We start from the raw sequence: 25,349 nt of genomic DNA on the forward strand, positions 1-25,349 counted from the left end.
AAGTGACGTTGACCGTCTCCTCCCTCTCACCAGCAGCTTCGCTGGACCCGATCCAGAAGCTCTTCCTGGAGGCGATTCGAGGCTACAGTCACCAGAGCCTGTGAGTCTGATGTTAGTCCATGGTTAGCTCCTGCAGCCAGTCAGAACTGCGTCATGCACTTGTTTTGTTTGGTCATGTGACCTTCAGGCTGCAGACCCACTTTTGAGTCAGAGAACACACTGCCCTCCGTCTTTGTTGGGTTGCAGCAGCCGCTCTGTTCTCGGTGTCGGTCTTCTTCAAGACTGGCGTGCTGTTGTGTGCCGGCAGGGACGCCACTGGCCCGGTGGACGTGGGTCCAGACTATCAGAAGGCCTTGGCCGAGGAGACTGCTAAGCTGCAGAGGCTCTTCGGTGGTGGGGACCTGGAGTCGTTCCCTGAGTTCAACTTTCCAGGTGAGTCTGGACCAGACGCCTCGTGTAGCACAGGAACGTACGGCAGAGTCACGGTCAGTCTTCACAGAGAGGGCAGGTTTCCCTCGTGCCCACGGACACACTGCCGTTTGACCAGATAAATGTGCATTTATAAAATGAAGAGCCCTGATTCTTCATTCTCCTGAAAGCCGTACGTCATCAGAGCCAGAAAATCCTTCCAGCCCAAACGTGTTGCTGATGGCCAGGTCCGAGTGCTCAGTTTGGCCTGTTGTGCCGTGTTGAGGTCGTCTCCAACTCATGACAACAAATGGAATAAGATTTAACTTCTGATCAAGTTTTGCACGGGACTTATGCTAAACCTCTGGCCACTGCCATCACGTGGAGGTCCGCAGTCTTTGGAACACAAACCTGCACCAGGAGACTTTTACAGTCGAGGGTGCTGGGGGGCCTGGTGTGGAGTGCAGACCTGGGTGTGAGCAGCTCACAGACCTGGTCAAGTGCCGGGATCAGATCCAGTAGGAGAGGGAGTCGTCTCCTGAGCTCCCAGGTCAGACCGAAGGAAAAGGCAGAGGGCAGCGCCCGGGGTTCGAACCGCTGGCCCGCGGACCGTTGCGGTTTGACAACGGAACAATGTTGTGAAGTAACCTCTGAGCTAAACCTCCGCCCATTGTCGCGACGCGCTAGGACACTGAAGGAGCTGATAACCAGGAAGTGAGCCTGGCGCTTGGCGACACCCAGTGGCCAGGTGGAACATTACAGCCAGTGGGTGTGAAGACTCGTTCTGTCCCGTCGTTCAGTTCTCACGCCAACTGTGTGGCCAAGCACAAAGAAGCTCGCGTCACACTGTTCCGTCCTCTCACTTTGACACTTGGTGTGTTGTGTTTCAGAGCCGAAGTTTGACGACGTCTCTCAGAAGTGAGCCGACCCACCTGTCTCCTGCCTTTCACCTCTGACTGCTCGTCTGCGATCTGTGAAGCTGAATTAGCTGCTATTGAAAAGGGAAATAAAATGTTGAGCAGTTCATTTGCTCGTGACGCTGTGTAGCGCCTGTGCTAGCTTCGCGCTGGCAGAAGCTAAAATGCTAACAACAAACCGGCGAAGCTTGAGTGCGGTTGTCACCGAGAGTCATTTGGATTTATTTCCAGAGCAAACCGTTTGTTTACATGGATGCGATCACGGGTGAAGTTAATAACGAAAGGTCTGTACACTTCCAGAGGGGACAAAAGTATAAATACAAGTCTGACTGAGCACACATGCAGCTTTGTTCACCACCGGAAGCTTCCGGCAGGAAACTCGGGGGCAACCTTCCGTACCGAAACTCCTCTAAAAGATCAAGCGCTGAACAACACATTTGTACATTCATGAAATCATCAGCCGCTCCAAGGGACTGGTGGCGATCTGCTGAAACGGCTCCCTACTCTTGACGTCGAAACCTTGGAGCGGATAAATGACACGCTTGCCATTGCATTTCTCTCAGCAAAGTTAAAAGACAAAGAAGAAATTGTGACTTTAAAATGTAAGTGGTGGTGAAGAGGTCTGGCAGAGAGGCTCATCCTAGCTGTTATCTGCTGGACAGCTCTAAGAGAACAAACTGCTTTTCATTGTTGTGCTGTGAGCTGCCCTCGCCACCGCTCACGTGAACGGACGCAGCGGCGAGCGCAGCTTGGAGCCACATGCCGATGTGCAAACGGACAGCTTCTTCACTCAACACGCAAAGTAAACAAACATACGAGCGTTTGTAGCAACTTAGCCGGGGGAGCCGAGGTTGGTGTTGGACAGTGCTGTACATCGCGACGCTCTGAATGTGAATAAGGCCTGATGCTAGTGTGAGCAAAGCAGAGTCAGCAGCCGCAGTCAGCAGTGCATCAGTTACATTTTTAAGACACAAGGATGTAAATAATTCGCCCCCTGAGACTTCAACAGCTCCATGCTGGAGCACCACCGGCAGCAGGAGGCGATAGATTCTGCCGCGTTGTCGAGTGAACAACCAAAGCTTTCCACTTCATGAGGCCATCATCTCTCCACTAACAAGGTCGCATGACCTCCGCATGGCGCCGGCAACAAGAAGTGGCATGTGTCCTGCAGGACAGGAAGCGGTGGGACTTCTGTCTCCGGGAGAGGACGTTGTGCTGAGCATGCTCGGGATCTAGGACGATGTGGCCGCACCGGCTGACCCCCTCCAGGAGGTCAGAAAACAAATTTGGATAGAATTGCGTCAGATGAGCCGCAGTGTTGGTCTGCGCTGGCATCAGATGTCTTCTCCTCTCCGATTGGACAAAGTCCTCCACTGATGGCGCCAGATGAACTGCTGTTTAGCTGTGTGAGGACACGTCGGAGGAGCTGCTGCTGTTGCTGTTGGTGGTCTGAGCACGCTTGATGTACAAGTTCAGGAGCTTCATCTGCAAGCACACAACACTCACTGACTCCTGGGACATCGCAATGCAACAGCTCATGAAAGGTCAGAACCTTGCTCCCGGTCAGCTGGGCCAAGTGAGGTTTGAGCTCCTCGCCGATGACCGAGTAGATGGCCACCAGACAGAAGACGCTGGCCTTGCGAACACTGCTCTCCGTGTTGTCGTAGCCCTGCAGACACAAACAAGCACTTCTAACTAGTGTTGTGGTCGCCACCACACCAGCCGAGTCAGAATGCAGACTGGAACATATAGAGACCGAGACTACTGTAGATTAAGACACTTGGAGCTCAAGACCTAGACATTTGGAGGTCGAGACCAAGACATTTGGAGGTTGAGACAGAGACATAGCAAGACGGTGTATATCAGGAGCCGCAGTGGTGCAGGCACACACTGCTGAACCAATCAGCTGCCGATGAGATGAGGAGCGGCGGTCTTCAAACGCCTGACTGGTGTGGGAATTATGATATTTTACTTATGATCATATTCATCAAGTATCTGCTATTGTATAAATGCTTTGTCTAATGAAAGACTGAATTGAACAGACGCAGTGATCAGGGGTGAGGTCACCTCAGTTTGATCCAGTATGAGAGGTGTGTGTGATCAGGATAGTGGGGACAGATGCCTGGATGGAAGAGTGAGTCATGAAAGGCAGGAACCACCTGGTCCAGGACCATGGAGGAACCCAGGAGACATCTAACCCAGAACTGGTCCAAACAGCTTGAGTTGAGCCTGAGTTTGTGGGGACAAACATCTGCCTTCCCCCAAGTGAAGGAATGTGGAAGATAAGGAACCTCTGGCACAGCGATGGGTCAGGAGGAGGAATGATGGAGCCAGGCATAGATGGGACGAGCCAGTCAGAGGACAGGACCGGATCATCTGTTTACAGCTTTCCACCCAAAAAAGGCCAGGAAATGGGCAACAACAAGAGGATTCATCAACGTCACTCCAAACCAAGGGGTGTCGAAACCAGATCAGGAATGTGGCGCCATGGCAACTAGGACCCAAAGAGCCCAGGACCAAACAGTGGAGACTACACCCCAAGATGAAGTGAAATGTGTCATAAAAGGGTCAGGGCCAGAGATGGTCTCCTCTGTCAGGGAATAAATTCTTTTGGATCTAAAGTTGCAGGTTTTTGGTAGTCATTCTCACGAGTGAACGAACACGCGGAAGACACATTAAAGGTGTATATTCCTACACTGGTGTCTGGCTTTCCTCCTGATCAGTTGCAGCAAAAACCTGCACCGACTCCCTTCTTTTGTGAACTACGCTCACCAATTATGGCAGCTTTCTCTGTCGGCCTCGGCTGGTCCTAATGGAAGCGGCAGGTCGGCGACAACACTACTTCTAACATGAGTAGAGGGAGAGGCTCGCGCACCTGCAGCAGACCCGGGATGATGTCAGGCAGCAGCTGCAGGATGGACTCTTTGCTGATGCGTTCGATGACTTTGGTCTGCATCTTGATGGCGGCCAGGTTGATGGGGTAGTCCGCGGTCTGAACAATGGGGCACAGGACTTTGATGCATTGCTCTGGGTGGATAGATGCGGCCAGCGTGGCCGCCGCCTCCTCCGCTGCCCGGACCACCTGCGCACGCAAAGCGGGTCAGTCTCTGATCTGGGGCCCGGGCCAGTCGGGCTGTACCTCTTTGTGGGAGTCCTTATGGGCCTCCAGCGTCTTCATGATGGTTAGCTCAGCGTAGTTCTTGAAGCGGGCCGGCTGGTTCCTCAGGATCTCCTTCAGAACCCGCAGCGCCAGAGAGCGGATGGTGTGCTGCGGGAGCCAGACACTCGTGAGCAGAAGAAGGCGGGGGGGTGGAGGGGTGTCACCACGCCAAGCCTCACTCACGTCTTTGTCTCCCAGAGTCTCCAGTAGCAGCAGCAGGACAGTCTTGAAGTGCTCGTCCCACACCGCCACATTGTCCTCGCGAGTCACCTTCAGCAGCTCCACCAGTGCCACCTTGCGCTCCTCACACCGCTCGTTGTGATTGGACAGCTCTTTCAGGAGTTCGGCCACCAGGTCCGAGTGGTCGGGACCAACTGACCAGAACCAGAGACACGGGTCAATGCAGGGTCATGGGACATTTGCCATCAACTGGGGTCAGAGGTCAATGAACGCAAGGGCCACAGAAGGTCAAAGGTCATTGGAGGTGAATCTTGTGAAACTGTGATGGAGTGAATGAATTACTGGCTGATGGAGATGTAGCCAGGCTTGTGGGGAAGACATTACCAGCAAAAGCTTTAGGGGGCCCAATCTTGTTCTCCCCACTGTCCTGACGACGGCCTGGAGAGAAGGTGTGGAGTAAGGAGGAGGGGGGAGAGGAGGCCAAGATGAAGAGGAGAAACAGGGGAGGAGATGGAGAGCGGCAGATGAGAAGGAGGCGGGTGCAGAACATCTGATGACAACTGAAGCTGGACTACTGATGTCACATGACGGGACGAATGAATGAAGCCGCTTGTCCACACAACTGAGGCGACCAGCAACTAACTGCCATGTCAGTGCTCCTTAACTTGGAGATGATAATCATGATGTCATCACCCGTGGGGCTCAGGTACATCCGTATCGTGGGCGGAGCTCGCAAGGGCCACTCACAGTCACGGAACTGCTCCACGTCATCGTCGAACACCGCCTCCTTCAGGGCGCTCTTGTCATAGCTGCAGATGGTTTCCCCAAACCCGTACGGAGCGAACTCTCGCCCCCGCGGCCCGGAGAAGGAGCGCGGCGAGGGCATGTTCAACAGCGAGGTCTTGTTGTCCAGCACCGTGCGACCACCTTCCACTACATCCAGAGCCAAGCGGGCGTCAGAGCCGGGAGCGGAGGGCAGGCCGTCCCTGCCAGCCTGGAAGAAGCAGAGATGGACTAAGCCTTTCACTGTTCACCTCACAGAAGCTGCCCATGAGGACCTTCATCACTCCATCACAGGAGGACACCAGAGGAGATGATACTCACTCCGTCGTCCCGCTTGCCGTCCTGCCTGCCTGACTCGTTCAGGTCCTCCTGGCTGCGGTAGCTGAAGCTCTGGATGGCCTCGGTGACGCCGCGCAGTGAGCTGTAGATGTCCTCTGAGTTCATGTTCTCCGTGTCGTATTCCGTCATGCTGCTGAGACACAGTCACAGTGGTGGATGGGTCAAAGAGGAGGCCTTGAAGGGCTTCTGGCGCTTCTGCGCAGCTCGAGTCAAGGTCGAAGGGGGGGGGGGGGGGACATCTCAACACATATATCAGTTTCATATCTGAACTGATGTTACAATGAGTGTTCGGAACTGGAACATCTCCAGCTATAATACAGAATACAACACCAGGGCGAACGCTCACATTCAAATGGCAGTCGGACACTAAAGTCCTTTGCATTTTAGAAAAACATCCATTGAGAATGAATACGTTTAGTGTTCACACACTATTTAACAGCACCTGGAGTTGGTGTCTTGATGTCCATAACTAAGGTCTGTTGGCTCACAGCGATCCAACAAAGTCCATCTGATCAACAATTGTTTTTGGTTGTGGCGACTCGGCCTGTTGATCAGACAGTGATGCGTCGATCCCTCTCTGTTGGGGCAGGGGTCCAGCGCGCCCCAACTTTATCCTGTTCACTTCACTATTGCGTCTACATACAGAGCTTTGACAAGATTTTTGTGTCACTGATGCGAGACACGGAGCAACTTATGATATTTGATTTTTTTATTGGGTCTCTAAAAGCACCAGCAGATAGTTCAGAATACTATTGTCATTTTCGAATGTCTTCCATAGTAGTGCGGAAGCACCCTACTGACCAACCGCCACTGCTCCACGCATCGAATCAGTTCCTGTTCTCAACCGACCTGTGATGTCGCTGCTCCACCTGCCTCGGCTGTCCCCCTAGTGTCACCACCTCACCACAATACTGCCGCACTACAGATTAGTGCACGTCTGCCACCAATGTTTCCTCTAAGCAGCGAGCACGCGCACAAAAATATCTAGCTGCGCAAACAAAAATTCATCCTGAATTGAATATAAATGACGGCAATTTCCGGACTACAGGGCTTCTGACGGTGCTACATACACAATGGGCCGAACAGCAAATAGAGGAGCAGCTAATTGAAGTGGAGCCGGCTGATGTTTAAGAGCCGATTCCTCTTAAAGACACTCTTGGTCAAAATGTGCGCATGCACCGAGCCAATTGGGCAGCGGAGCTACGCACAGGAGAGAGAATGCTTGCAGTGCAGGTTTCACACAACAGTACACAGAGACTACACACTAGTCAGGTGAGGAAATGAACAGTGAGAAACCTGTTCCTTCTTCATTTTAGCCTGATCCACACAGCCTCACTACGAGCGGTCACAGAATACAGTGGCAATCTCTCCAGCTGAAGAGGCTGCTGGTCCATTACCTGGGAGATAGACCTCCATGCGAGCAGTTGGTTGGGGAGGTGAGCGGGCTGGTTCTGCTGGGGGTGTGACGTGGCGCCGCCCGGCCCAAAGTGTTGCTGGGGGAACCCTGGTGAGAGAGGAAAAGAGGAGGAGCAGTTCAACAGTCGCCACGACAGCAAGTCACAGTGGACCTCCTGCACTCACCACAGCACTGCTGCTGTTGCTGGAGTTCTTCAGGTGGTTGTGCAACAGCTTGGTGGCGCCATCCTGAAAGGTCTTGGGCAGCGCTCCCAGCAGCATGGTGAACTCTGGCGTGTTGAGCTCGAACAGCGAGATCAGAACCACCTGGGCAGCCTGCGGGTCACCGAGGGGGAAGATGTTGGCACGGAGATCAGGCCATGACGAACAACTACCTGGGTTCGTGACTGTGAGTTAGATGGTCAATGAGTCAGACTAGGCTTCTCTCCACCTGTGAGGAAGACCTTCTCAAGAGCAGACTGTCATGAATGGAATCGCTCAAAGGAGTTACTGTCAAGGCGTGAGCGTGTATTAGTCATGAGCACCAGAAGCTCCTCAGTCTGGACGTTTCATCACTTCAGTGGCACATCCAAGGATCAGGACCAGAAAGTCAGTGAGGCAGTCAACATGCAGGAACTTGACAGAAGCACCAGCCCACAGGTGTTCCTCTGTGAGCTTTGTTCATCTCCAGCAGCGGAAGAGAGCTACCTCAGCCGGAGGAGGATCACTCAACACAGGAGTTCTAAGTCAGGACAACACACTTCCCAGGGCCCCCTCATCATCCCAGGGTCTGACCTCCATCTGAGCCACCCCCTCTCGCTCTCACTGCCCACTAGTGGGTCTCCTGAGCAAGGTGAAGAGAGAGTGCCACCTGCAGGAACATGCAGAAAGAAGCAGCAACAGCACGAGCAGGCACACCAAGTTACAGGTGAGTGACATCACAGTCCAGACGGTTCGACCCCGGGCAGCCGGACAGTCTACCTGCTTGCACCTGTCGTCCCCGGCGAACCTGCCGGCCAGTTCCTCGCTCAGCCAGCTTTGAAGGCTCTGAGGCACAGTGGACACAGGGCTGAGTTAGTCCTGCGCTGCAACATAAATGAAGGACTGACTCCTGCAAGGCGGCGGATCCAAAACCGACCTCCACACTTGTCTCTCGTAAATCGAGTCAGACCTCGTCAGCCGAACCTTTGATAGCCGTTTGAACACTTGTCGCTCTCAGAGTGACGCATGTGCAACAGCGACGACTCACCAGCTCTCCGCATCTGCAGCGTGACACGCTCCTGAGCACCTCACCTTTCTGACGTCAGAGCTTTTGGGTTCGGTGGTCCATGTGATGATGCGGGACACGGCCAGTCGCGTTTCACTGGAGTTGACAAAGTCAGTCGGGTCCATTTGCCGCGCCAGCGACTCAATGTATTTCAAGATGGCGACTTTGACCTGCAAAGGACACGAGTGAGTGGACGCCAGACACTGGTCGGTTTGCTTGTTTACCTTGAGGTTGGGCGTTTGCGTCTGGTCCACGATGAAGCGCATCAGGATGTTGAACTGCTGGTCGAAGGGGAATGAATCTCTGCATGAGGTGAGACCGCGTCAGTCTGAGTCACATGACCCACAACAGCACTGTAGTTTTCAAATAGGAGTTAACGTTTGGATTGTATTTCTCTTACTCCTCGATGCCGTTGGCTTTGTTCAGCTATTTTTCTTGTTCATAATCACTAGAAGCACTCAGTGTCAGAGCAGCTGAGCCACCACAAGAGGCATCACTCAGGAATGCACTGAACAAAATGAAACCGGTCTGACTGACATGGAGAAGACTCAGTTGATGGATCACCAACTTCACTGGACGATGATCTTAGATAACAGCTGTCGTCTATCAAATGTAATTGGCCTTCGTCCAAAGACGTGCTCTCACCTGGTGACATCCAGGGCCTTCTGGACTTTGGCCTGGACTGAGCCCAACAGGTCAGCACCCATCTTCTTCAGCAGCTGGGTGAGCAGCACAAAGAGCCAGTCCTGCAAGTCATCCCGGTGCACCGTCACAAAGTCCACCAGAGTCTCCAAGAACATGCTGAACACCTGGGAGGGGACATGGACAGAGAGCTCAGAAGTCCCGTCGGCTCGAGGGAAGATCCAGAGGGATGGAGACACTTACTCTCTGGCAATGGATCCACCGCCACCGAGTCAGGCAGCAAAAGAGACACAGTTAGTTCACATAGTGTGAGGGGACCTGGTTTATCCTCACTTGTGGGGACCAATTCTTGACTAAACACCTCTTGTGAGGACTTTGTGGGGACCATGAGGATGAAGATGTCAAAATGAAGATATTTATATTACAACCCAATTATAATATTCATATTACATAAGTGGGTCGCAGCCTGGTCCAGAGTCCTGGTTCAGGCGAGCCATGTCTTTTGGATGGTTAGGTTTAGGGGGAGAGGCGGGGGAAAGGGTGATGGCCAGGAGAGGTCCCCACGAGGATAGAGACACCAACATGCGAGCGTGCGTGCGTGCGTGCGTGCGTCATCTGTACCTTGCTGTGCGGGTCTGCAAACATTCTGGTGAAAATCTCACAAAGACGTTTCAGCTCCACTCGACTGCAAACAAATCAACATGTTTTGGTTCTGGCGTCACTACCTCTTCACTTCTCTCCTCAGGTCCATGCTGGAGAAACCCGGCAACAGGTCCACAACACGCGCATCATCAGCCCATATGGCAAACGGAAGACATCCTCTCACCTGAGAATCCTCTGGCTCTTTAGGAGGTTCTGCAGACCCAGCAGCCCCTCCTTCCTCTCAGACCAGTTGGAACTGGCACAATGGTTCAGGACCTCGGCCACATCTTCCGTCTGACGCAGGTAGTGTGGGATGCCGCCATTACGGGAGCCGTACGATCTCTCGGAGCAGGCGCTGGACGCGTCGCTGTTGGCATCGTCATCCGAGTACATGCCTGGTGACTCGTAGCGCCGCCGCAGTGGCTTCCTCTGCAGGTGGAGGGGAGACGTGAGGACTGGAGGTTGGAGGGACAGATGACTCACAAACAGCAAGTCTAAAGGTCCTTCGAGGAGTCGATGATTGGGGGCAACAGGCATTCAACGGACACAAAAAAAAACAACAACAAGAAGAAAAAGCATCTGGAACAAATTCACAATGAGAAACAAAAATGTTGGCATGCAGTCAACAGAGTTGGGAGGTCGATGGGGGCTGGAAGAACAAGCCAAGATGGACTCACAAATGCAGGAGAGGAAAAGAACATCACCTTGTTCCTGGAGTCTCCTAACAGCTAAACCACCACAGGAGGAGGCCGAGAAGAAGAGAAGAGGGGAGAGGAGGAGCAGGAGCGACAATAGGGATGAGGGGAGATGGGAGGAAGAGGAAAGAGAGAGAGACAATGGGAAGGAGGTGGAGGGGAGAGAAAGTGGTGGGAAAGTAGAAAGGAGAAGGAAGAATGACAGAGAGGAGAAAAGGGGAGGAGGAGAAAAGCAGAGAGGGAGATGTTGAGAGGAGGAAGACTTCCGAATTAACGTCCCCACATAATCAGTCCATCGTGATCCTCAACCATGAAACTGGACCAGAGAGCAGCTCGGGGGCCTCACCGTGTCTCGTCACTGAACCATGCAAACCATAATGACCACGGTCCACCACTGGTAACGGCTACTGACCACTGCAGGCTGCAGTGCTTTCACACCGCTGGACGGGAGCCACACTGCTCTGACCAAACCCTAACTTGGCTGACCGACTCGGTTCAGCCACCTGCCTACTTGCCCTCAGCCTCACACCACTCCAGCTACCGAGCCAGGGAGTCCAAACAAGGTCGACTCACCAGAGCGTCTGCAACAGCGGCCTCCACCTCTGTCCCAGTGTTCAGAACTCTCATGGCGTTGACAGAGGCAGAGATTCTTGCCTGGTGTAGCAAACCATAGCGGTCTGTAGGAGAGAAGAGATGAGAAGTGAAGGTTGATAAGATGCCAGACAGGGACATCTTTCATGCCACATCCCATCGTGAAAAAAAAAGGAAGGTGGGGACGATAAACAAAAATGAACTTCGAACTAAAGCGACTAGAGAAGACTAAAGACCTGGGAAAACCAACTGAAGAAGGATGTGATGGAGAACGACGACGAACTGAAGAGGGGTACCTGTCTTACCTCCAGACAGCACTCAACTGAAGAAGAAGCCACGGTGGGCCTACAGGGGCGCCACTGAAGCATGCACACAGAAAACTAAAAGAGGGTGTCTGGACATGCTGATCACCTGACTGGCCGTGAGGGTCGGCGGCGGACAGAGCGCTCGTGGATCGAGAGTGACGTCGGGAGGCTGCGGGGGTGAATGGGGGTGGGGGTGTGGGGGGGGTTGGGTAGGTGGCCGACATCAGGGTGTAGTAATTAGTGACACACAAGTGGAAATGGATGAATGGTCTTTTTGTCAGAACTAGGACTCTGGTGTGAGTCTGGGTCTGCACCACTCATGTTCTGGAAGTCCTCAGAGGAACCAGGTCAGCTGCCAGTGACATGAACCCTAGAGGACCACGGGGATGACAGCTCTCCAGGACTGAGTGAACTGTGTTTGTGTGTGGGGCAGCGCCACCTTATCCTCCTCCTGTCACATGATCAGAGCTGACATCCCGACAGTCACACCTGAGATGGCGGTAGCTACAGACGTAGAGCAGAGGAGCAGCTGGGCTGGTACTCACCTAGAGGTGTGAAGCCACGGGCGGGGCTGGTGTCACGGCTACTCTCGCGACTGGTGTCACGACTGCAGCCCTGACTCATGCTGGGTCGGGGGATGCGGCTCCGGGCTAGCGTGCGGTAGGGAAGAGCAGCAGGAACAAGAGCTTTACCACACAGGCTGGCTGTCAGGACAAGTTAGGTGGGAGTGTCAGTACCATTTGTGGTGGGAGGGTGAGGAGGGATGCAGAGGGGGAGACAGGAGGGATGTGAGAGAGACGGAGCTTGATTTAGTTTTCATAGTGCATTCACTGAGAGTGAGAATGATGCTACCGCAGAGCCAACAGAACTCCACAGAGCTGAGGGTCACATATCCCAAGAGTCAGTCAGTATTCCAGAATGCTGGTATTTTCTGGATGATCTTTAAATGTGGAGGAGCCAGATGCTATCCCTGGGGGTGTGCCTGTGGGGGACGTGTTTTTTCGGCCAGACCAACAGGCCAAGGCTCCAGGACAGTGGAAATCGATTGACCGTGAGCACGGCGTGTCAGCACTGCACCACTCTCAGCAGCCCTTCACAGAAGTATCAGCTGCGAAACAGCGTAGTGTTAAGTGATCCAATGAAAATTTTCAGGTCAGCAGGCAGGCAGAACCAGGAGTTCAAATCAGTTGGCTGCTGTGCTGCAGACGCCACGCCAGACTCCATGTGCAAACCAAGGGGGGCAAATCGATGCTGATCTGTCGGCACCACATGTGATCCCGTGTGGAGAAACTCTCCAGGGATCCTCTGCATGTATATATATACACACACACACACACTGTATGTGCGTGTTGCGCACAGTCTACAGGTCCCAATTTAGAGTGACCTGACGCTAATCACGTGAGTGTCTGTGGAGGAAGGAAAGGAGGGCTCTTACCCAGACCCATCCTACTAGGGCTGGTCTCTCTGCTGCATCCTTGGCTGCGTGGGATCCTGCTGCGTCGCTCTCCCGACGTGCCGGATGAGGGCGCAGTGCTGCGAGGGATCCGCCCATAACTGGTCAGCAGCTTTCCGGGAGAACTGGAGCGACTTCCAGCTGCAGAGAGCAGACAGGATCGGTTGCAGAGGAAGAGGATGAAGAGGAAGAGGAGAGGGGAAATGAGTGACAGTTGTGTTGCTACTGAGTCCAGCTGAAGAAGAAACCTCTGCTTCCCTGTGGACTCGGTCAAGTTAAGGGCTTCACTTTGCGCTGCAGCGACTCGACTGCTATGCATTGAGACTGGCTTCTGCCTTCAAACGTGTCGTCACTACGACATGAGCACACTTCTCTTTTGATATTCTGTATCACGTTCCCAACTCAGACGAGTAGCTGAGAGAGACCAAGTTTCCGTCAGCTGGATTCAGACAACAGGGAAAGACAGACCCTGAGAGAGCCTCCAAAAACACCAATGACGGTTCCTCTGTGGAACAAACGTGCACCAGGAGGTGTGACACAGACCACATGCTGGGACTTATGGTGTGAGACTCTGGATGAAGCTGAGGCCTTACCACTGATGGGATTGGCAGATCTGGATCCTGGGAGATGAAGTGAGCGGCCGACAGGCGAGAATGAGACACAGGGGTTATGCTTGTATCCAGGAACATGCGGCCGAGTGACACACACATGCCACTACTTCACATTGTAACTTCACACACCCAGACAAGCAACACACACAGTCGTCATTTTATGGTGGAATTGTTTCAGGATCAGATAGATAGACAGATTACAGACAGACGGACGGACAAACAGACAGACAGATATCCCCATCCATCTTAAGCCTATATAAAGCCATGGAGGTCATGTCACTTTCGTGACAAGGAACCCCTCCTGACTGTTGGGGCGACAGACGCAGCAAATGCACCAGATGAAGGTCACTTCATGATCAGCCGGAGTGTGTGTGTGTGTCAGTGCGTCTGACAAGGCTGTACCTGAGGGACTACTCAAGTTCAACGTCACCGCCAGTTGAAAACAACCGCAGAATTGACCAACAATCTCAAGGAGCGTGTGCAGATACTTACGCTGTGACTGCGACACCACCTTAGCTCGGCTGCGCCCTCTGCTGTCCACCACAGATGCACTGGCTCCGCCCACACTGCCTGAGCTGGTTCGTCTGGAGCGAACTCGACCTGGAGGGAAGGAAAAGTGGGTGCAGCTTGTGTCAGCCAGGCGCTGTGGCCAGAGGACGAGCTGATGGAAGATGAGCTGATGAAGACAAGCTCACAAGCCGTCAACAGTACAGTTGTGGACGCTTCCATGGTGACGTGTCAAATACTCATGACAACTTGTCCATGCAGACAATGGGACAGGGGGACAAGGAGGAGGAAACCACCTGACACACAGCACACCTTACCATCACTTTTGGCAGTGCTGCCATCTTGTGGGCATGAGTGGAGGCGGCGCAGCAGTGAGTGGGGGGAGAGGCAGAGGACATGTTAGACGGCGTGAGTGAGACTTGGGGGGCTCTGGGCAGGACGGCCCTCTCTCTCCCGTGCATCCATCATAAAGGGAGTCAGTGACTAGTAATAATTTCGTCTCCACACAAACGAACGGGTTCATTGCTGACAAAAGGCAACACCGATTCATCACTCTGCCTGAGAGGGGTGAGGAGAAAGAGAGCGAGGGGGAAGCGCGTGCACCGTGCTCGACCTACCAAGGGAGGAGTAGGAGCCCGGCGGAAGGGCAGCGGCCGAGCTGAACGGCGAGGAGGCGGGCGCTGTGCTCAGACGAGACTTGGCACTAGAGGCGGCGTTCACATCAATATCACTGCGAGAGCGCTGGAGGGACCCGGGCACCGCTGTGGTCCTGCTGCTCGCCAGTTTACCTGAGGACCAGAGATCGCACCTTAGTGCCCAGGGAATCAGGACCAGCAGCACAACCTGGACCCACTTCTGGTGGAGCTTCCAGCAATGACACTCTTGACAGACAGTGGTCGGCTGCGGGAAAAAGATGAGAGTCACACATTCATCCCAACGGACTGCGTCACTTCCTCAGTGACCAGTCAACCATCAAATGAAGACCTGAGGTCCAGGTTCTCACTTGAGGCTCTCCTGCGAGGACGAAGACGAGCGGTCGGACTGCGGCAGAGACACCACACTGTCAGAGCCCTTCAGGTGAGACTGCAGAGCCTTCTGGTAGGTGGACTCCAGGGCCTGGAACAGATGCTCTGCTTCCCGACTGTAGTGGCCATGAAAGCCCCAGTAGCACCTGCAGACACGCCACAGAGGAATTACCAGGAGTCTCTCCTGTCCACTTTTCTCATGAGAGTCATAAAGCAATCCGAATCTTAGCACTCACTTTCTGGCGATGGAGCGGGCCTCCGAGTCGGCATCATGGATTCCTTTCTTGATGGTCTCAGTCAGGACGGCCACGTGTCTACAGGAGAAGAGTTGGTGAAGGAGAGGGGGAGGAGGAGTCATGAAGTGTCTGGCCAAGCCAACTGACACTAGTAAGAGCGGAACGCCAGCTCGAAGAGGAGGAAGATCCGTTCTTCACTCTGCCAGACATACAAGCTACTAGACCAGAGCCAGACTGAATTCGCTGCTGTGTCGCACCTCATGCTAAAGGTTACTGTTGCAGTACTTAGTCTGGCCAGCTGGGAGCAGTGTGTGCAGAACTGTCTGTTGGTGTAATTGTACTTTTTGGGCACCTTGGGTGAACTTTCACCTGCCTTGCACTTGCTTCCAAGGGTCCTAATTGGTTTTATGTTTACATGTCGGATTTAGCAGCCAATCGGACAGTAGCTAAGACAAGGCATCAAATAGAAAACAAAGTTGAAATGTTCCCCAAAATCACAAGAAAGCAAATGCATCTCCATTCATGCGTTCACTCGTGCACCAGAACACAGCTTTGGATCGACAGGATCAGGTCCAAGCAGACTGGTTCAGTGGTAGCCAGGATCAACAGGAAGTCACTACACAATTTCTACTCACCTTTCCAGAGTGCTCGTTTGCCACTCCTGCAACATCAAGTCCAAGAATTCATAACAGCGCCTGCAACCAGGACCAACACCAGCATGAGAGGAAAGCTCCACGGCTGGTTCTAAAGTGCACAGCTTCTTACCGGCGGACTGCCACGGACTTGGACGTGCAGTTACTGGTGATGATGGGGATCAGGCGGGGGTAGTGTGTGTGCTGCAGGAGGACATGGGTTCAGACACAGGTGTTCCTGGTAGCATGTGCGTCACATTGAAGACGACATCCACAATACTTAGTCTTCTCCATTACAACAACAACATTTGGTTTCAAGCGTTCCAACTAAACTCCTCTGTCCTACTGCTCCAACACTTGTCGTCAGAGAGACAACTCATCTGTTGAAACCAGACTCAGCACTGAATAAGAATTTGTGAATGTGGGAAAAACAGAGAGAAACCATCATCAAATTCAAAACCCTGCTAGTCACATGACCCGCCTCCTCCCAGCAGGTCAGTGGTCCAGCCGGCGGCTCGTGACTGACCCTGAGAATCAGGCGGATGGCGGCCATCCCAGACGTGGCCATGACTTTGGCACTGTTGGGCACCAGGTTGAGCAGGATGGGCATGACACTTTCTGCTCCATGGTCGAACTTGTTGGCAAGGACGGACGAGAGATGTCTGCAAGATGGAGAGCGAGATGAGTTGGACAGCGATGGACGGGATCCTCTAAGATCCGCGACACAAATGAACAGTTTGTGGTGACGGGACGCTGAGAAGAAAGAGGGGCGAGAGTTCAGTGGAACTTCTTGATTCACCTCTTTGCTGCTGGTCAGAACCTTCTGTATCATCATGAGTGACCTCTGTGTGTGTGTGAGCTCAGTGTACAGGTATCATCCGCCGTGTGTGTGGGTCTCACCCCAGGGTGATGCAGGCCTCCCGGACCACCTGGGACCGCAGGTCCTTGGCTGACAGTTTGAGTGGAGCCTCCAGGAGACGCAACTGCTGAGAGAAGCCTTCATAGTCTGCAGCTCCGGCCAACATCAGCGACCGGACCTTCTTCAGCTGCGGGAAGAACAAACCAGAGTTTCTAGCTGCCGACTTGTGAATGATGCCAAGGACCACGTACCGCAGTGACCCGGTGTTCCCAGTCATGTTTATCATCGGACAGAACTTCTCTGATCTTCGTCAGCTGCTCCTCCAGCTCTCTGTTGGAGTAGATCTGGAGATGCAGGTGGACCCATAAGAGACAGCCAGGACTAGTCCACTGTAATGGACTGGTAAATCAGTAGCTGGCAGAGTCGTGAGTCATGAGTCGCTCTCTTTTCTGCACACGCAGGAGCTAGAACAATTCTGCCACATCCGTGTCCTTGTTCCAAAGCAAAGCACATTTTTTGTGAGCTGTGACTCGTCGACTATCCTACGCCATCAGCTGCAGACCAACACAACACTGAGAAACTTGTTCTCTGTCCACAGACCTGCACAGAGGGGACGTCTTCAAAGGCTCTAATGAAGTCTTCTTCGTCGACGGCGCCTGCGCCGGCTTCTTTACCTGCAGAAAACATGTGATAAGTGGTGCTTTTGCAGCCGGAGGACGACTCTGTGACCAGTTCTGTACCTGAGGCCTTGGCAGTCGTGGCCGCACTTGGTCTTCGCACTGAACTCATGACAGTTCTTCTCCCACTAGGGGCCACCTTGGTGGAGGAAGAGGAAGAAGAGCGGCCGCCGTCCACAGAATCTTCATCGTCGTAGTTCTTATCTGTGGAAGAAGAGACACACAGATGACTCAGCTCTGCCCTGCGTGGCCGGCTGCATTTTGTGTTCTGACATATCGGAAGGCCAACTGTTAAACACAAGTTTCACACGCACACACAGGATCCATCCAGGATGATGATGATCCAGGTGAGTTCTGCGCACCGGCGAGCAATGGTCATATCTGATCATCAGTGAAACGCAGCAGGTGATGTAGACTGCCACACACAACCAGCAGGTGTCAGAGTGACCCAGTAGCTTTAGACCCCAAGCATTTCTGCGGCCATGAGATTACTGGAGTTCTGAAATGATCCGAGTTGCAGGAGGCAGAGGCCAAGACAAGTCTGCCGTCTCAGAGGAGCCGCTGCACAGGCTGCCTGGCTTGGCCTTCCCCAGATCCGCCGTTCAGAGAGGCAAAGGTGGAGGTTCTGAGCCCATGAAGTGTGCTTCAGCTGGAGGCATGTTACAGAACCAATCGCTGGGACCAGAGTTCTGGTTCCGCTGAGAGTCCGGACTCACACCTCCGGACGACGTCACCTCACATGCCGTGAGACTTTCATCGACCAACAACATGATCCATGTGAGTCCACATCACAGGCACTTCACTCGCTCCGCCTCTCACATTACCACCACCGCGTTCCCATTGATGAGGCTCAGCAGCAACCCAGATGCTACTGAGATCGCTCAGTGATCCGGGTCTTCCGCATCTAACCTTGCAACCTTACTGCTACCAGCAGACAAGGGCAGCTGCAGAGCAGTGCACGGTGGACGGTCACAGTCCACTGTCGAACCTCATCCTTCAAAGACTTTGTGTTTGCCGGGTGACTCTGTTCTGACTCCTGCTCCGTTGGACTGAGGAACAACCCACCTGACCAGGATAAACATCCCTGCAGGACAAGTCACAGATCAGAATTATCAATGGGAGAAAGGCGCACCAAGCAGCAGACTCATTGAACAGATGTTTTTGTATCGTTTCATTCAGACATATTATATTACTACAGACATGAGTGTGACAACACTCACTCCGCTCCTGCTCCAACAATAAAAGTCAGACAAACACATGGCTGAGATTCAAGTGCTTACTCTGCTTTGTCTCCAGGAATATTCCTTCCTCGTCTGTATTTTCTTCCCACTCCTTCACCATCTTCCCTCATTCACGCATGTGCACACCCAGGCTCAAGCAGAAAGGTGTATCACACAAGCAAGCTCACGTGCATGTGAGCCAAATGCACACACAGCTGCTGGGAGAGCAAGACAACTACGACTTCTGTTGCCAAACCTCTGATCACACAGCCAGGTAGAAGGCAGCAGCAAGACTGAACTGCACGTTCAACAGTGTCTCCTCGCTGACCAGACCACTAAACAGGCGGCGGGTCACTAACTATCATGGATGAGGAGGAAGCCCAGCTTGGCGCGAAAGACCCCGTCCTGCTTTAAACACAACTGTAACTGACTGGAACGTTTAACGCAGCTGCTTCATGAATCAATACAAAGTGGTTAGACCTGTGAACACCAGAGGCAAGGACTGAGTCGCCCGAGCACAGTGGGATCACTGCACAGCAGCATCGCACTAGTTGCTAACTGTAACCAACAGAATGAGGACACTGCTGACCTGCAGGCTGCTGACAGAGATCTGGCTCCACTTGGGTCACTCCACCACTTTGAATAGTGACAGGGGACATCCGCCCCCACCATTCAAAGGGAGTGAACTAGCTGCACTAAATAACAGTAGATCAGAACCAGACGTGGGTCTTACCGGACCGTCATGCTGCAGAGCTGCTGCGGTTGCTAAGGCGGCTCAGCTGACTCCGCTTCTCTGTGCTGACCTCACAGCTCTGCCACAGAAATGGCTGCTTTGTTTTGTTCTGCACTCCCTCTCCCTCCCTCTCCTCCACCCCCCACTGCTCCATCTCTCCCTGGTATTGCTGCGACACACAATCCCAACATTCTTCTGACATCCAGGACGTCGTCGCACATTTGGCTGAACACAACAACTCATGATCTGCACACTATGCCGCCGCCTGTGTCCAGCCGCTGCGGCGCTCACGTCCCACACCGTTCTGCTCACAAACACAAGAGGAACCTGCTCATCCCCAACTGTCTCAGCAGCGCTTAAAATGACAACACCATAAGGCAAACAATGGAGTCTAAGCCAGGGGTGGGCAGGCCAGGAGCTGTCAAGCCACTAGACATCTTCGTTTTTCAGGTCTTAAGTTAAAGGTCAAAAAAAGGAGACAAATAGGACGAAGTGTAATTAGTGCTTAACACCACTCCAGGTAACCGATTTAAATATGACACAAAGGCACTGTATAACAAATAGTATTTTAATTGTTTACTTAGGGGGGAAATAAATGATGCTACAATGAGCTTCACTCAGACAAAAAATGTCAATGGTTTTAATGGGGGGATTGAGTGGAAAAGAAATCGATTCAAATAGTAATACAGTAATTGGTGAACACAAAGCTCTGACCTTACAAGGGCCACGTGAATTTGGGAAGATTAATAAAGTATCTATCTATCTATCATGAAGGCTCGCACGTGGCCCCGGGCCTCACTTGACCCTTGTCTGGTCAAAGCCAAAGATCCTTCATTTGTCCATAACCATGATGTTGTTTAAACAAAGTGGATGTTGAGGAGTCAGAAAGGATGAGAAAACACAGAGGGGACAGCGGTCAGAAAGGAACCAAGGATAGGATGCGACTGACCAACTGGCATTTTATGCAACATCAGAGGATGTTTCCTCCCTCCTTCCTACATCATGATGAAGCGTATAAAAGTACCAGTCAGATGTTATCAGACCAGATTCCAGACCAGGAAACATTCAGAAACCACCATCACACTTTTCAGAAGCATTTCTGTTCTTTGTAACAATGTAGTTCTCTGTAGGCAAACCACAAAACTGAACCAGTCCAGCAGAACTGGCTGGGACTCACCAGAACCGGAGGAAGGGATCATGTTTCCCGCTCGCTGGACCTCATCAAACTTGGCAAAGATTACGTTCAGCCTGCGGACAAAGACCACTCAAACTAAGAAGTCCCAGTCAGGTGACCCATGCAGGTGAAGACAGCCTTCTTACCGGGACTGAGGGAGACCTTTCTTGCTCAGGTCCATTCTAACCCTCTCACCCACGTGTCGGTAGATCTCCACCAGGCAGCTCATGGCACCGTCTCTCACCTGAGGACCAGCATGCAGGCGTGCTGAATGTAGAGGCACGTGTCGCAGCCTAGAGACCTCACCTGACTGGTGGGATCCCCCAGGAGGTTGCAGATGTGAGGGACGATCTTGCTGAGGGTCAGACCCTGAGCTCCGTACCTGCAGCAGCACCAGGGGAAGACATGAGAAGCCAGGCGCGAGTCCAACATTAGCAGCAGCCGAGACTCACGTGCTGAGCGTAGCCACCAGACACTGACACACTCCCTCTCTGGTCCGGTTGTTCTTGTGTTTGAAGCCGCCAAGCATCCGGTCCCACACGTACTGCAACACAGACCAACTGAGAACTCTTTCTGACAACAACTACAATCTGTTCTCATCACACCACACTGGGTGCGATGGGCCGTGAGATCAGCACATGAGATCAGCAGGTCAGTGAGATGTCACCTCATGAAGACACAGCTACCTCATGGTCTCTCACATTCTGATGTTGAATGAAAAGTGCCTCGGTGAGGCATCGGTGCCAGGGATACACTGACTAACGCAGAGGTCTTCTTTTCTTTTCTTCCCTTCTGAGTGTGTGCGGTTACCTGTGGCGTGGCCGACTGCTCCATGATCTTCATCAGCAGAGCCTGGTCCTGCTCTCTCACCTGGTCTTTGGCGTCTCCCAGCCTGTCGATGAGACTGGGCAGAACTGGGGACACAGGGACAGAAGTGATCAACAAACAGGTGCAGAGGCACCACACTGACCACCAGTGACCGAGTCACCGGATCATCATGTCACTCCACTGGCAGAGGGACGCGTCACTAGGTTACGCTGTGTTTGGTCTCACCTGTTCCCACCTGAGTCCTGAATCTCTCCTGCTGCCGGGTCACCAGAGCAGACAGCAGGTCCAAACCAAGCAGCGCCACCTAGCAGACGGAGAGAAGAGGAACGAAGCTCTGAAGGAGGATTGAAATGGTTCAAACTCATGGAGGGGAGCGATAAGGAACACGTTGGGAATGGAAGTACCAGGCTAAACGCGATAGACGAAGAGATGAAGAGGGTAAAGGTGCAGGAGGCTGACGAAGGGAAATGCCAAAAGATGAAAAAACACATTCAACATTCATTAGTAGTCACATCTATATCAATAAATATATCAGTCACAAGGTCAGGCTGGAATTAATGTGCATAGAACTAGTTGCAAATATCCATGGCTACTGCACTTGGCACAGCGAGTCTCTTTCCGTCCATCTTGTCCACACACTGCAGCATATGGCATATCATTCATAACTGTGCCTCTGAATGATATCCGCCTCACGTCTGGTCTCAACCCAGTTTCCAGCTGTTCGGGTGAGACATTTAAAGCCCATCTTTTTACTTGCGGAAACGCCTTCGGTTCAATTGTTTGTGACAGTAAGGGCAATTTCTTAGTTTGCCAGGAGATGGCGCCGTAACACGCGCATGCGTGTAGCTCCGACGTTGCAGCTCGTGTGCCCCGGTGCATTTTGGGTACAACAAGGTTCAGCGTCTCAGGGCTGAGAGTGTCGAAGTCGGAGGATCGCGTCCACACCACTGAGCTGACTGACAGTTTTGGGAGACACAGATCACGCCATGCTGCGTGGCGAGGCACCGTCACCATCACTGAGCAGCGGGTTTCCGTACATTGAAGCCGGGCTGATGACGTCATTCCTCAACTATCCTTGTCTCGGGGTGAGAGAGCGGCTCAATGAGCGTATAGCGAGAGCAGCCCTGCCAACACCAGAGCAACACTCAGCACCGACTAGCGAGAATCACACATCCCGTTAGACCCGGTGCAATTTTTGGACCCTCATTCGACTAATTGTGAACAGCCACTGACTATATACCACACCGCCATCTCCTGGCTGTCTGCCGAACTGCACCGCGGAGAGAGCTCCGCCACCAGACGCATGTTAAACCACGCTACCTGCATGAAATGATTCACATTCCGCTTCTCTGCGCCACAGGTCCCAATCACATCCACCCGCTCTGCTCTAACATGCTCGTGACCCTTGTGTTTGGCGTCACCACAGAAACATCACATAACCTCAAACATCACAGTCTGTCTGAAGCCATCCAAACTTTGCAACTGGCTGACACTGGATAGGACAGGACCGGGGCCCAGTCTCCTCGGGTGAACATGCCCAGGACTGACAGCCTGCAGCTAGAGCTGGAAACCTTCCGCCATCCACTCAACTTGATGGACTCTTTTTTGGAAACTGATCCCATCCACCACAGTCAGACTCCAACAAACACGACTGCTGCTAACCAAAAGACAAGCGCAGACCCAACCCAACCTTAGCAGCAGTCTGAGCCCATCACATGAGAACTGTGTCACATGCGTCGATGAAGAAAGTCCCCCAACCCAGGTGACTGATCCATGAGCCGAGTCCGAGCTTCATGGTTTTAGATTAGACGTCTTCTATCTCATCAGCTCACTGCAAAATGTGGAATGGACTTCCTGTACATTGGGACATGCCTCAGCTTTGGGAAATCCGAAGTGTTTGGCAGAAAGAATCTGACGCTAAAACTCCCTTACAAACATGTCAGTCCTGGCATGGGTGGTATTTACAGTACATAAGTGTCAGTCAGCTGAAACCCCAAGTACACATAAATAAAGAGGAGCAAGTCTGTGAGGTGGTCAAGCGAGGCTTCGCAGCATGTGAGAGACAGTGTTGTGTCCTCACATTAGCACAAATGTGACAGATAACAACCACTCAGGGTCACTGTGCCAGTGCAACATTCCCCTCTCTGTTCTCTGATAGCGTCATTGCCAGGGTCAAAGGTCGTAGACATCTGAGCGGCTGTGCAATTGTTAGTTGTTGGTAGTTATCTTACGCAAGGTGCATTCCATTCTGCACGCAGCGTCCCTCCAGTACTGGTCGGGTTTTCCCAGTTCTCTCCGCTCTGGTCAACACCTTCGCTCCGTCTCACCTCACAAACCACGCAGATATGAGGGAGGACGCACTGTAGAGCTATAGGAACACTGACATCCTGCAGCTCATCAACATTCTTCAGTGAACCAGTGGTCCTGCACAACAGTAGCAGGCATCATCATCCTCATCCTGACGCTGGAGGGCAGACGCTGTTTCTCCTCGTGCTTTTTGGCCAATTCACATAACTGACAAGTTGAGCCAGATAACAGCTGGTCTGTATTTTAACTTTATGTTCAGAAGTGACCACAGCTCAGTTCCTCCGTTGCAGTTGGAACATCATCTGTGAAGACACGAAGACGTGAGGGTTGTCCCGGAGGACAAGACGGCAAGCAGCAGACAGGAAGCACAAGACACGGTGACGTGGGCCCAGTTAGCCCTGAGCACAGGACTATAAACAGCAGGGAGTCATGGCTTCTATGGCTCTATGAGAGTCTTTCAGATCCCTTCATGCCAACTGGGCCTGCCTCTTCTCATCCCCGTTCTGAACACAGCGGCTCCCTGAACAGAGCCTTCTTCAACTAGCATGATTCCGAGCCTCGACACAGTCTGGCTCTTTAAGCAGGAGCTGAGGCGGCGCCCACAAGTGGCCTGATCACAGAAGCTGGGTGTCCACCTTCATGGGCAGGGCACCACTAAACTCGTTGACCTGATGGTGTCCAGAGAAGAAGAGACAACACAGTAGCAGCGTCTCAGTGTGACAGGGTTCATTTCCTGATGAAAGATTTCCATCATGGTTGGCAGCAACTGACGAAGACGAGACAATAAGTCAATGGAATTTCACTCACGTTTTCATCAATGAACAAGAACAAGACGGACACGTCCATCATTGTGGAGGCGGGAGAGCGAGACAAGAGAAGCCTAAGCCAGGAACGCAGAAGGTGAAGGAGAAACTGGGGAGCATGAGGCTAACTGGCAATAACACTAGCCAACTAAAGCGCGGTTCACAGTCATGAAGAGTCATCCCCACTGATGTGATGATGATCTTGCTGCCTCGTATTATTATTTGTTCCTGTCTGTTGATTTTTATGTCATGCCGTCAGATATTTCATCCATGCTAAATGTCTTGTGCTGTAGCATAGCAGACAATAAAGCGACCTACCTGAAGTGCACGGTTCGATCATGTAAAGGATGACTGCTCGTCTGATCACTCCGGCTGTTTTGCCAACACCCCACCACCGTGTGCATTTGTTTACAACCCAGGCCTTGAGAAGTCCGCCGCTGTAATCCACCAACCATTGCACTGCAATTTGGCAGGACAGGTACATTGAAGTACTTTTTCACCCGGTCTGAGAGCGTCCTCTCACGTCCATCCTCAGACACGCAGCATCAGTGTTTTCCACAGTGCAAATATGAGCTGAACACTGAGGACAGACTTCCTGACTCTAATAATGGAACTCTTGACTGGGAAGCGTCAGCGTGACATGACGCCGTACACAGAGAGCATGATGAGCAGTTGTGCGCACACACACACACACACCCACTTGAAGTGTGCGGAATAAAAACAAACAAGAGGCTCTGATGGTGCACTTCATTCTTCGCCTTAACCATAGCTACAGAAGACCTCTATTCTAGAAAATAGTCTATTACAATCTTGATTTTCGTTGTTCACACCGACTCCTGCAGCAACTACTGTAGGTGTCAGCGGGTACTCAGCTGCTCACCTAACTGATGATGACAAACCAGCCTGACAGCTGCACCGTGGGGCGGTCGGACCGGACTTGGGCCAAAACAGCCACACAAT

At 52.6% G+C, this 25,349-nt stretch overlaps 2 protein-coding genes and 1 non-coding gene across 9 annotated transcripts in view; 2 read left to right on the top strand and 1 right to left on the bottom strand.

The window, feature by feature from the left end:
* Positions 1–3,979, top strand: part of si:ch211-140m22.7 (uncharacterized protein LOC570370 homolog) — a 6,854-nt gene extending 2,875 nt beyond the window's left edge. Inside the window, exons 4-6 of one of the 7 annotated variants that reach the window (XM_053876279.1) lie at positions 34–100; positions 308–432; positions 1,299–3,979. In XM_053876279.1, the coding sequence (XP_053732254.1) occupies positions 34–100; positions 308–432; positions 1,299–1,330 (224 nt within the window). In that variant the 3' untranslated portion in view covers positions 1,331–3,979. The other 6 variants (XR_008415896.1, XR_008415893.1, XR_008415894.1 and 3 more) reach the window with 6 other exon arrangements.
* clasp1a (cytoplasmic linker associated protein 1a) overlaps positions 1,366–25,349 on the bottom strand; it is a 27,368-nt gene continuing 3,384 nt past the window's right edge. The window contains exons 3-40 of the mRNA XM_053876325.1: positions 21,505–21,583; positions 21,262–21,365; positions 20,904–20,995; positions 20,753–20,833; positions 20,598–20,690; positions 20,455–20,525; positions 17,388–17,528; positions 17,248–17,321; positions 16,899–16,991; positions 16,689–16,834; positions 16,315–16,450; positions 15,922–15,992; positions 15,792–15,851; positions 15,157–15,234; positions 14,899–15,066; positions 14,749–14,795; positions 14,513–14,683; positions 13,881–13,988; positions 13,371–13,397; positions 12,760–12,918; positions 11,870–11,974; positions 11,431–11,493; positions 11,002–11,105; positions 9,918–10,162; positions 9,713–9,776; positions 9,335–9,337; positions 9,095–9,258; positions 8,674–8,752; positions 8,476–8,619; positions 7,369–7,518; positions 7,185–7,291; positions 5,770–5,920; positions 5,413–5,659; positions 4,669–4,859; positions 4,465–4,593; positions 4,201–4,407; positions 2,878–2,994; positions 1,366–2,810 (exon numbers count right to left, since the gene is read on the bottom strand). Coding sequence (XP_053732300.1) covers positions 2,724–2,810; positions 2,878–2,994; positions 4,201–4,407; positions 4,465–4,593; positions 4,669–4,859; positions 5,413–5,659; positions 5,770–5,920; positions 7,185–7,291; positions 7,369–7,518; positions 8,476–8,619; positions 8,674–8,752; positions 9,095–9,258; positions 9,335–9,337; positions 9,713–9,776; positions 9,918–10,162; positions 11,002–11,105; positions 11,431–11,493; positions 11,870–11,974; positions 12,760–12,918; positions 13,371–13,397; positions 13,881–13,988; positions 14,513–14,683; positions 14,749–14,795; positions 14,899–15,066; positions 15,157–15,234; positions 15,792–15,851; positions 15,922–15,992; positions 16,315–16,450; positions 16,689–16,834; positions 16,899–16,991; positions 17,248–17,321; positions 17,388–17,528; positions 20,455–20,525; positions 20,598–20,690; positions 20,753–20,833; positions 20,904–20,995; positions 21,262–21,365; positions 21,505–21,583 — 4,356 coding nt within the window. The 3' untranslated portion in view covers positions 1,366–2,723. The remainder of the gene's footprint in view (positions 2,811–2,877; positions 2,995–4,200; positions 4,408–4,464; positions 4,594–4,668; positions 4,860–5,412; positions 5,660–5,769; positions 5,921–7,184; positions 7,292–7,368; positions 7,519–8,475; positions 8,620–8,673; positions 8,753–9,094; positions 9,259–9,334; positions 9,338–9,712; positions 9,777–9,917; positions 10,163–11,001; positions 11,106–11,430; positions 11,494–11,869; positions 11,975–12,759; positions 12,919–13,370; positions 13,398–13,880; positions 13,989–14,512; positions 14,684–14,748; positions 14,796–14,898; positions 15,067–15,156; positions 15,235–15,791; positions 15,852–15,921; positions 15,993–16,314; positions 16,451–16,688; positions 16,835–16,898; positions 16,992–17,247; positions 17,322–17,387; positions 17,529–20,454; positions 20,526–20,597; positions 20,691–20,752; positions 20,834–20,903; positions 20,996–21,261; positions 21,366–21,504; positions 21,584–25,349) is intronic.
* On the top strand, positions 22,348–22,482 carry LOC128766523 (U4atac minor spliceosomal RNA). The gene has a single exon (XR_008416019.1). It is a non-coding gene; the product is annotated as a U4atac minor spliceosomal RNA (small nuclear RNA).

The sequence above is a fragment of the Synchiropus splendidus genome, chromosome 10 (genome assembly GCF_027744825.2).
Source record: "Synchiropus splendidus isolate RoL2022-P1 chromosome 10, RoL_Sspl_1.0, whole genome shotgun sequence".
Classification (NCBI taxonomy): domain Eukaryota; kingdom Metazoa; phylum Chordata; class Actinopteri; order Syngnathiformes; family Callionymidae; genus Synchiropus; species Synchiropus splendidus.